We start from the raw sequence: 11,168 nt of genomic DNA, 5'->3' as shown, positions 1-11,168 counted from the left end.
AGAACCGGGGATTTAACTCAGACATTTGCACTTGCCAGGGAAGCGCTTATTCCACTGAGCCATCTCCCCAGCCCCCTAAAAATTACTAATTTTAAAACATGAAAGGGATCTGAAAAATTATCTAGTTTAAGAGTTGGTGAAACATTTTTTTGCAAAGGGCTGGATAGTATTTTAGCTTTTGTAAGTCATGCAGTCCCTGTCACAACCAATAAACATTTTTTGTTTTTTTTGTATTTTAGGGAAGGATCTACAGGTTGTTCAGGGTCTCACTACTAGATCGTACTCATAGTGATCTGCCTGTTTACAGCCTCCCAAGAGCTGGGATTACAGGTGTACACCACTACACCAAGTCTCAATTGCTGTCTCAGTGTGCCCCCGGGGGCGAGGTCTACACGGCAGGCCTGGGGATAGAACTCCCATCCCCTGTGCCTGCTTGCAGGTACATTAATCCTCTGAGCTATTTGGCTGGCCCTATAGCCAGCAAACTATTGTTTTAACCCAGTAGTATCATAGGGAACATAGCTGTGTCCCAATATAAATGTATTTCCATAAATAGGTGGCTGTCCACATAGGCTCGTGGGCCAGAGTGACATAGTTCACTTCACTGATTTACCTGCTGAGCAAGGTAGACCCTGAGAAGGTCAATGACTAGCTTTCCTCACCCAGCTGGGAAATGGCGAGGCAAAGCTGAACACCTGTGAGTTCACTGTACCATAAAGACGTTTGGCGCAAGGGGCTCTGCTGTTTTTTTTTTGGTATCAGGTCAATTTAGACATCAGAAGTCTTCCTCCTGCAGCTACTCCTGCTGCAGACTCATTGTGAGGCCAGTGGTTCCCAATGTCTTTTATACTTTCTTAGTCAACTACTTATGAAATGAGTCATCTCAAATGACCTTGAGCAGTATAGGTGCTTGTGAAACAGTGAAGGCAAAAAATATCCAAAAGACTGAGCTTCCCCTGGGTTCTGTGGTTCGCTGGGCTGGAGCATGACACTATTCCTAAGAGGCCGAGGTAGAAGATCTGCTTCTTGAATGAACACAGAGAAAAGGGGCTGCAAGGCCACCACCCCCACCTGACTGTGCCTCTTTCACGTGTGTCCTGCACTCACATGCGATTCTAGGGCAGACGTCCAGCTGATTGGGAGCAAAGTGCTCTCCAGAATGTAGACAGGGCCAGCTCACGTTTTTCAGTGGAAAGTAATTCATTCCCCCCGCCTCCCACGGATACATTTATTATTTTCACTGTTGATTTTAGAACAAAACAGTCAACCAAATCTTTTTACATCCTATAAACATGATACTTTTAGAAAGTCTGAAAATTTGATTGAACATTTCTGATATAACTTCTTAACAGTATCTTGAAAGATTTTATGTCACAATTATCTGAACCTTGGGCCAGGGAGATAGCTCAATGGCATAAGTGCCTGTCTGGCAAGTGCAAGGTCCCAAGTTCAATCCCCAGTAGAGAGAGAAAAAAAAGCTCAGCTTTAAAAAAAAACTGAATTATTTATGTTCTATTTAATTTACGCAGCTATTTCCTATTTCATTATATATCATTATTTAATCTTGAGATGTTACATTTATTGCAATCTGCTTGGTGTTTACTCTCCGGATCTAAGGCACAATATCTACCTCTTTCAGCAGGTTACGAAAAGTGTTATTGCCTTTTGAGAAAGTGATGGAATTGAGACTTAGATTCCTGAGATTTTTGAGGCAAAGCAGTTGAACATGGGGGACAGTTTCACTGGAATCCAAATCAGTATTTTGTCTTCTTACAAATACATTTTTCAGTTCTTGGGTCTGGGTGAAACAGAGGCTCTTTTAGGTCATCTGTGTGTGTGTGTGTGTGTGTGTGTGTGTGTGTGTGTGTGTGTGTGTTAGGAGAGGGAATGGCTACAGGGATACACATGAACGGAAGCCATCTGTGGCCCTACTCAGGGGCTGCCCTTGTGTGTGGGTTCTCCTTGGCTGTCTTCTCAGTCCGCTCCCATCATCTGACTGTTCTCTTACTCACTTGTGATTGCTCAGTCTGTTCTGAACTTTCTGTCTCCAATTCAGTAGGGGACAGTTTTCTTGCTCCTGCTAATTTGCACTCAGTCCATTGGTGGATGTCTTCCTGTGAGGGTGGCTAACATGTTACTGGGAAGGTTTCTGTTGGGCCATGACCATGACCATGGCCACACAGGGGCCACTTCGCTCCTCCTGGAGCGCTTCTCCCTGAGGAGCAGGGCGCTGGTGCCTTCCTGGGCGCGACAATGTTGTTCAGGACGTGGAGGCTGGGTGTGGAGTTTAGTGAGTGCTTGAACTTTGTGTATACTTCTATTTCTATATTAAATTATAAAATTAGCCCATATTTGTATTGAAACAAGTTGTTAAATATACAGAGCTTAGAAAAGAGAATAAAAATTAATAATCTACATTCCCATTTGCTTGGTATTTTCCAGTCTTTTCTCTATTTATAGTTTCACATGAATACTGAATGCATCATATTATATTGTTTTGTTCAACACTAGAGTGTAATTTTCACTCATGAACACAATGATTCCAAAACAATTGTAATTAGATGCAATAACGTATCACTGTATAGACATGCTATGTTTGGTTAGCTAATATTGGACACAAATTTATATTATATTATATTATATTATATTATATTATATTATGCTGATAAAATTTAGCAGCGTTTTTAGATGACTTTGTTAAGACACTTTCTAGAAGTAGGATTACAGGGTCAAAGAGAGTAAGTTTTTAAAAACTTTCATTATGTATTATCAAACTTTTCCCAGAAGCAGGGTATAACTGTGCATCTTGCCATGTCTTTTAAAATGAACCTTCCTGTGGTGAAGGCTACTTTCTGATTATCCTGTGTGTTTTAATTGATTATGTGATTGTTGCTGCTGAAGAAAAGTACCCAGGAGCTGAGTCGTGCTACATGTACCCACCTGCTGGGCGATGCTCACCATTTTAGATGCTAATCTGATGAACACTGTGTCTCTTCCAGCCTTCATACACCGAATTTGATATCAGTGGCAATGTCCTCGCGCTGATCTTCAACCAAGGCATGATCTGGTAGGCCAGCTGTGGGATGGTTTATTGCTCACAAAAATGTCTCCAAGGTCATTGCTGCAGAAGGCCCTGCAGTTTCATTTTAGAGCAGACAGCAATCGGTAGTTTCTAACCCACTGTTTGCCTGAACACAGATATTATTTTTTCATCTTAAATCTTTGTTCCCCAAGATATCTCCCTGCTTTACAGAATGCTCCTTCATCGCATCATGAGAATATTTGTTCTCGTTGCCAGATCTATTTTAAGACTATTTTTTTATAGCCTTGTGACACTAAGGTCTGATAAAGAATGATAACAATACCACCTGTTAAGTGTGAAATAAGTTAGCATAAACCTTTTTAAAGAAACTGATTTTATTTTTTTGTCATTGCAGAATATATTTAAAAATACATCTGGCAGTTATTTTTGAAAATATTAGCTTACTAAGTCCAACCGTTTTGTAGAGATGAAGCACATGTTTTGGGAAGGTTGAGTTAAAATATGATCTTTATTCTGTAACTTGTTTAAATAGGACCATTTGCACAGGGGAACTTTTCTTAAAGTTTAGTTTGTATGTTGATGTGTAGAGGATTGTCACATCTATTATTAAATGGAAGCATTTTCACTGTAAACCCTGACAGGTTATGATAAGTCGATACAGTAGAAACTGTTTTTGAGTTTAAAAATTGAAACACAGCATGCAATTCGTCTGGGAGCCATGTGTCTTGGAAATCTGTCACAGTTAACTAATAACACCCCAACACACAAGCAATTGCAGTTGAGCTACTTTATTCTGTGGATATGTGCCTGTAACACTATTATTTATTCATTTGGTACAGGGTCTCACTAAGCAGCTTGGATCCTCCTGTCTCAGCCTCCCCAACACTGGGATTACAGGCATGCACCAACACACCCCATTTCAGAGGCCAGCATGGTATGCCCAGAGTTCCAGGGATGGCACAGCATGTGGTATCCAGGATCGAACCCAGGTCCTTGCACTTGCCAGGCAGGCACTTAGACCTCCAAGCTACCTCCCCAGCCTCTAAAATACTACTGTGCCACCAAGCACACCATGGTCCTACACACAAATGCCTGGATAGCTTCAGCTGTTTAGCAAGCTTCATATATTCCTCAAATCCTTCAATCATAGCTGGTCTGAATTATTAATCCCTTATGCACTGATGCTGACAGACACTGGACCTCTTTGGTTAAAACCATCTTGCTTTGCATATATAAAGACCACCCTCAGGGGCTCCATTGTCCTGCTATAGGGCCTGTAAAATTCATGAGTCTCCCTCCATCAAACAATATACAGCCTGTGAAAAGGTGATTTCCCCTGTTGTCAGACATTTAACAGTGTGTTCCTGAACCATCACATTCTAAACTTTGCAAGTATGGCTCATATGTCTCAAGAGTTGTAAAGGATTAGAAAAGACCCTTATTCTCCAAGTGAGGAGGAAAGGCAAGTCTGAGGAAACACTCCTGACAAACAGGAAAAGGAGCAGCTCCTATGGATTTTGATCTTTTACTTTCTGGAGGGAGATCTGCTGCCCAAGCTGGGAATGGCAACAGTACTAATGGGCTAATAAGAAAACTCTTGTCTTGGATCAGCGACTTTCACACAAATTGTCATGAATCCCTCAGGCCTGGTGTGTGCCAACAGACATGCATTTCATGTCTGTTGTGTTTGTTTAGAGTTGAGATAATTGATGGGCCTGGAAATTCATTTGTATTGTCAGAAAAGTTATTGCAATTGCTGCCCTCATTGCTTTTGCTTGTGATTTTACAAGAGTTCAGCCCATGGTTGTTTGTTCTGAAACTCTCAAGAATCTAAAAATCTTTCTAATTTTCTCATGGGCAGACCCATTATCAAATCTATCCACTGTCATTGTACTATAACTTGATTCTGGTCAGTTCGATAGCAGCTTCAGAAATTGATCATGTTTGTGAATATATAAAGATATTTACATACTTTCCAGGATTCCAGAATAAAATTACTTATTGTTATTCACTATTCATGGTCAGGTCAAGGCTTTGTACAAATAATCTTTCCTGAGCTCTCGGGAGATGGCTGAGGGACAGGAGATGTGGTGTGGTAGGAGGGTGTAGACTAGGGCAGAGTTAGAGAACTAAGCTCACTCTGCACCTGGCCTCTCACCTGAGTATTACACTGTTTCTCCTGTGAGGCATGAGGCTCAGATACCTGAGGTTAGCTATGTTTCACAAAAACAGTGAAAACTTATTAAAGATTTTGTATTGCAGTCTATTGTTTCATGATTTGTAAACATTCAATTATGGCTTTAGGAGTTCCGGAAGAATGAAGATTATTTATACAGATGTTATTAAAGTCAAGACTTACAGGTAAAGTCCATTTAGATATAATTTGGCTGAATGACTCATCAATCTTCATTTACAAGATTATTTTAAAAATAGAGACCCTGAACAGCTGTACAGATAATTTTAAATCATGAAAATCATAGAATACCTTGTCCCAGTAGGATGCAGAGAGGTCACAGAGAACATACAGTGATAGGAGAGAAAGCATGGATTTTGGATATTGTTCCAACACTGTCCCACAGTGTATCCTCCATTCGTGTCATCTTTCCCCTTCATTTTCTCAGTCAGTCAGATGTGAGTAATTTGACATGTACCTGTCTCCAGAGTAATACAGAGAGGCACATAAAAGCTTTCATTTGCTTTGATCTTCGTGGAAAAAAGCATTTCACAAGACTAAAATATTACATTGGCTTCTAACTGGCAGATAAGGGGGATAGGGTCTGGCTAAGGAGCTTCATGCATTGAGCTGAATAGTAAGTAAGTGACACAGATACGATGAGCATTCAGACTCAGAAGTCGTTGCGCCAGGAACTGGCTGTCTAGGTCATGGCTCTTGAATCATTTGTGCATAAAGGTTATGTGGCATTTGTGTTGAAATGTGTTTATCTTTGATCTACACGATTATGCTGTGTACAAAGGGAAATACATATATGTGTAGAGTAAGTCTAGGTTTTGAGTTATATGCAAAATTTTGCCTTAGACTCCATTAAGTTTTGTAATAATGAAACACAACCCTGAAGCCTTAGCAACATACAAAAACAACATGTCACGTGTAGGTTGGTGAAAGCTCTGATCTCACACTTCACTCACTGTAGAGATCCAGACTGATGGAACAAGACCATCTGAAACATTACTGGTCAGAGAGGGAGGGAACCAAGAGAAAAAAACCACACGGGCTTTTAAAATTTCCACAAAGAAGAGAAACATAATTTGTATTCATGTTTTGTGGGCCAAAGTGAGTCAGAAGCCCAAGGCTGACTTCTAGAATGAGGTGGCATTACCATTTACAAACCTGTTACACCACAGATACTGGCATTTGACAATACAAGCTAAGACTTTGAAATTCTGACCCTTCTGGAATTGTTGCTAATTTATCTGGCTTTTTTAAATATCAAACTTTTGTCTTGCTATTTTATAAAAGTGGTACGTTGTGTTGCTACAAATTATATCCTTCCACTAAAACAAAACAAAACAAAACAAAACAAAGAAAACAGCAGCCACAACAACAAAACCAGAATAAATTTTCCAGAATTTTCTTGTTCAATTCACTATGGCAGATATTCATATCTATTGTTTGACATTGTGTTAATAATAAAATAATCCAGATTGTGGCAAGATTCCATTTTTCAAGGGAATGAGTTAACTTTGGCTGACATAATATCAAATGTAATAAAAATTAGGGCCAGCTAGATAGTTCAGTGGACTAAAGTACCTGCTTAAGCAGGCGCAAGGACCAGGTTTCGATCCCTGGCGTGCCGTGCCGGCTCCACGCCCAGGGGCATGTTGAGACTGTGATTGAGACTGGTCATGGTGTTGCACGCCTGTAATCTCAGTTCTTGGAAGGCTGAAAACAGGAGGATCACTACAGTTCCATCTGTGTAGCGAGACCTGTAGACCCTGCACTAAATGCATAAGAAAATAACAAAAGTTGATGTCTTTTAGTAAAAACTGCTGCTATAATATGCCAAGTTTATATTGAATTAGTTAAACAACTACACAGTCACGTATTAGAAAGTATTAAAGCTAACCAGAAATGCTGAGAGATTTATTATAGTTAGGACAGTTTTTTTTTTTTTTTTTTTTTTTTTTTGGTGGAACCAGGGATTTAATTCAGGCCCTGTGCTTGCCAGGCAAGCACTTATTTTACTGAGCCTTCTCCCAGTTTTAAAGAGAAGACCCTAACTATATTTATAAAATAACTACACATGTGTCTTCTTTTAGGTTTTGGAGTAGTAAATTGCTATTCATATTGCTTTATGTTACTAATCAATTTTCTTATAAAAAATGAACTTTATTATATTGAAATAAATGCAAAGTCATCAAGTGAAATTAGTCTCATCTAACTGGCTTTAAAAGTGATGTATTACATACTGTTCAAAAGTCAGAGCCAGGGCGGTAGTACACATCTGTAATCCCAGTGCTCAAGAGATTGAGGCAGGAGGATTGCTGGGAGTTTGAGGCCAGCCTGATCTACATGAATGAGTTCAAGCCCAGCCTGCCCTACATAGTGTGACCCTGTCTCAAAAAGAAAAATGTCAGATGCACAAAGCAGTAGATTCCCAACATAAAATAAGAAAATAAATACATAAATTAAACATAGATGTGAAGGCTTTTAATCTCAAAAGCACATCAAACTAGTTATAAATTATCAAGAATGTATAACAGTGTAACATAGTTTTAACTCTACAACAATTCAATAGCTACTACAATAAGACAAAGATTAGTATCAGAAAAAGAAAAATTATTTAACATTTTTCCTCATTCATTAGAAAAAATCTAATCACTCATGAGTAAAGGGTCAATCCAAATATACTGTTTATTTGAGTAGAATGAGTGGTTTTCAGAGTCAATCATAAAAATGTTATATATTTATGTGGTAAGTATTGGAGAACTTCTTTGAGAATTAGAAGAAAGAAGTAAGACAACATGAATATACTACTTACTCTTGTGGCTTATATTTAAATGATAATCAGTAATGTTAGTTTACATATTTTCTGTCAAAAACCTATGTGCAGAATACCTACAATAATGAGGGAAATGTAAAAACGCATAGAAGAAGGAAACCAAGTGCTCACCTTTAATTCCAACAGCACTTGCTGCGCGGGCCTGTGTTCATACATTTTCTGCCTTTGCAAAGAAGCACAATGCTGTGTGCCTTCCCCAGCCAGTGAAGACCCTACACTGAGCATGGCTCTGTTTCCTTTCCAGGATGGGCTCCTTCTTTGCTCCTAGCCTCCCGGGCATCAACATTCTGCGCCTCCACACATCCATGTACTTCCAGTGCTGGGCCGTGATGTGCTGCAATGTTCCTGAGGCCAGGGTCTTCAAGGCTTCCAGATCTAATAACTTCTACCTGGGCATGCTGCTGCTCATCCTCTTCCTGTCCACCATGCCTGTCCTGTACATGATCGTGTCCCTACCACCATCTTTTGACTGTGGTCCCTTCAGGTCTCTAGTCTTAGAAATTTGACTCATGGGTAAAGGTGGAAATATCCACTCGTTGTGCAATTTATTTTCTTTCCAGTGGCAATTTGGTGGTGAGAAATGAGATCCTTGGGCTATTTTGGATCATTGTGCTATATAAAGGCAGGTTTCATTTGTTTTCTCACTTGGTAATCATAAATGGGAAATTAATTTATACTGCTCTGGGCAAAATATGGACAGGGAATCTGAACTGTCGCCATATTAGGGGATAACTAAGTAAGAAGCTTTGATTATACCAGTTCAAATGTGAGTTTTCCTGATGTTACAACCGCATAACCAGGTGTAGGCAGCTATGGATATTTCTCATGTACTGTACTACATGCAGGGGCAGGGGGAGCTTTCTCACACACTACTGGGAAGTGGAATCAGTATTCAATAGGAATGAGTATTAAGAGGATTGCAGAATTTAGTATACAAAGTGCTATGTCCTGGCAAAAGGAAAATATGTTTCTTCTGTATATTTATACCAAATGTCCTCAGGCCAGCAATCAAGAGTCAAGATAACTCTGATGTGAGTTAAAGTTGTGTCTTTTTACCTTTCCCTGTGACAGAATGCTCTTTTTCATTTATTTTATTTTATTTATTATTATTTTTTATTCATTTTAATGAGAAAAAAAAGATAAAATAGCAATGAAACAGTTTCAAAACAGGTTAGTAGGGCAGTTACAATAATTAATACATTGCATATTGTTGTTTACACAGTAGCTATTCAGAGGACAAGATGCAGACATATTTTGTCTAGAAAATAGCAGTGCAAACCTTTCTTCTCAATGAACTAAAAGAAAGCAGCTGTGTATCTATCCTAACAGAGCGCCCCTTTGACACATCAAAAAGCAAAGTCACTTGAGTCTGGAAGGTCGAGTTTCCTTTCTTGAAAGCTCTTAGAAGTTAACCTCTTATCCACCCACCCCAAGACTCTGGCTATTGATTTGCTGCCCAGTGTGAATGTGAGAGAAGGAAATGACCATGTGAGCAGCCGGCGGAAGGACAAGCACGAAGCTAGCACGGTCACGTGCAATTTCACCTTCGTGCTGTCAGATCCAAGTTGTTTAACGTCAAAATGTTTGTTTAAAAAAGTTTATTGTTCTAAGTATAAAAGAGAGTTTTTTTCATTCTAATGAGAGACTTAGTTACTGTTTTAGTAGAAAAGAAAGAAAATACTGAGCCAGATCAAAATTGATTTTTGTCAGACTCAGGAAACCGATGCTGACAAGCCCTCTTCCCATATGCGTGCTCGTGTGTGTGTGTGTGTGTGTGTGTGTGTGTGTGTGTATGTGTGTGTGATGTGTGTGTTGTGTGCATGTGTGCACATTTCCAAGTAGGCTGAAATAAATAACGCAGACAGTGACATCTGGAGACTAAATATGAAATTACAGTCTTGAAGGAGACATTTCCTTCATTGCTAATCTCAGTCTACAGATTTCAGGGTGTAGGCCATTTGGGTCTTCAATTACTTACAAATTGTTCTCCAGGATAAATGTTAAGGGTGTCTTTGATGTCTGCATTGGAAGTTGGTCCTTCTCAGGAAAAGACAAAAAGAACCTTACCAGTCTGACAGAAAAGCTGCTTGCTGGAAACATGGAGATGCATGGCTACACAGTGCATTCAGCCCCAAAATGTCACTCAGTTAGACACGTGTGACAGTTGCAAATTCTGAGCTGTCCAAGCTCTCCCGCCTTCAGTTTCCCCATGTCATAACTGAGTTTCTTGGATTTTTACTGAAAAAAAAATTGCAACTAAGGCATGTCTTCAGACCTTGACCAAGAGTTTCCAAATTGGCAAACTTGGGCAAAATTACTACATGCAAGTCACTCTTGTGATCAAGGGATTTCAGTATTTTGGAAGGAGCAGTGGCCAAGGGCCATGTCTGTGCTAGCTACTCAGACAGTGGCTCGGCCAGCCTCGGGAATCTGAGCTTGCCTGCCCTTCCCTAGGGTGAGCAGCAGACTTGGCTCTGAAGCAGGTGAATGGGGACGCTTCAGGGGTGACTAGGCAGTCTCAAGGGAAGGTGTGTCTTCAGGTAATGTAAGGTGGCTCATTTGCCCATTCAGCAAAGCCATTTGATGAGGTGCTTTAGTATTTTCTGGTTTTATAAGATGCAGCTGGTCTGGATGAATTTTCTAGAAAATTCTCCCTCCCAATAGCTAGTACATGAACTTACTTTACATCTTGGAACCTTCAAAAACAATTTTGTTGATATTTAGAGAAAGATCATTCTTTTTACAGTTCTATCATATTTCCTGAAACTTGATGCCTCCTCTGTGTGCCAATAATTCTATTCAGAGTGCAGTTCCCACATGCCCCTTTATTATATGTAACAATTTCATTCTAAATGTATTTTTCATTTAACACATTTCAGTTCATAATGGTATGTGTTTGTCTTGGAACAAACACATACCATTATGTGGAATTTTTGAAATATTTTAATGTTAAGGCAATGCCACCTCTCACCTCAGCCACAGGAAATATGATGATTCTAAACATTTTGCCATTACATATTTTCCTTTAAGTGGGATTTTTTAAATGAGAAGAACATGAACAGTTTATATTTGGAGTCACTCTTTGTTGAAAAAGAGTATTAGTT

General features: G+C 39.5%; 1 protein-coding gene across 1 annotated transcript in view; it reads left to right on the top strand.

Moving 5' to 3' along the window:
• Tmc1 (transmembrane channel like 1) overlaps positions 1–11,168 on the top strand; it is a 106,487-nt gene that overhangs the window by 77,569 nt on the left and 17,750 nt on the right. Inside the window, exons 12-13 of the mRNA XM_023721928.1 lie at positions 3,000–3,067; positions 8,309–8,548. Of these exons, the coding sequence (XP_023577696.1) occupies positions 3,000–3,067; positions 8,309–8,548 (308 nt within the window). The remainder of the gene's footprint in view (positions 1–2,999; positions 3,068–8,308; positions 8,549–11,168) is intronic.

This window comes from Octodon degus, unplaced genomic scaffold, assembly GCF_000260255.1.
Source record: "Octodon degus isolate 3935 unplaced genomic scaffold, OctDeg1.0 scaffold00087, whole genome shotgun sequence".
NCBI lineage: Eukaryota > Metazoa > Chordata > Mammalia > Rodentia > Octodontidae > Octodon > Octodon degus.
The sequence above is the reverse complement of the archived record's forward strand: the minus strand, read 5'-3'. Positions and strand labels throughout refer to the sequence as shown.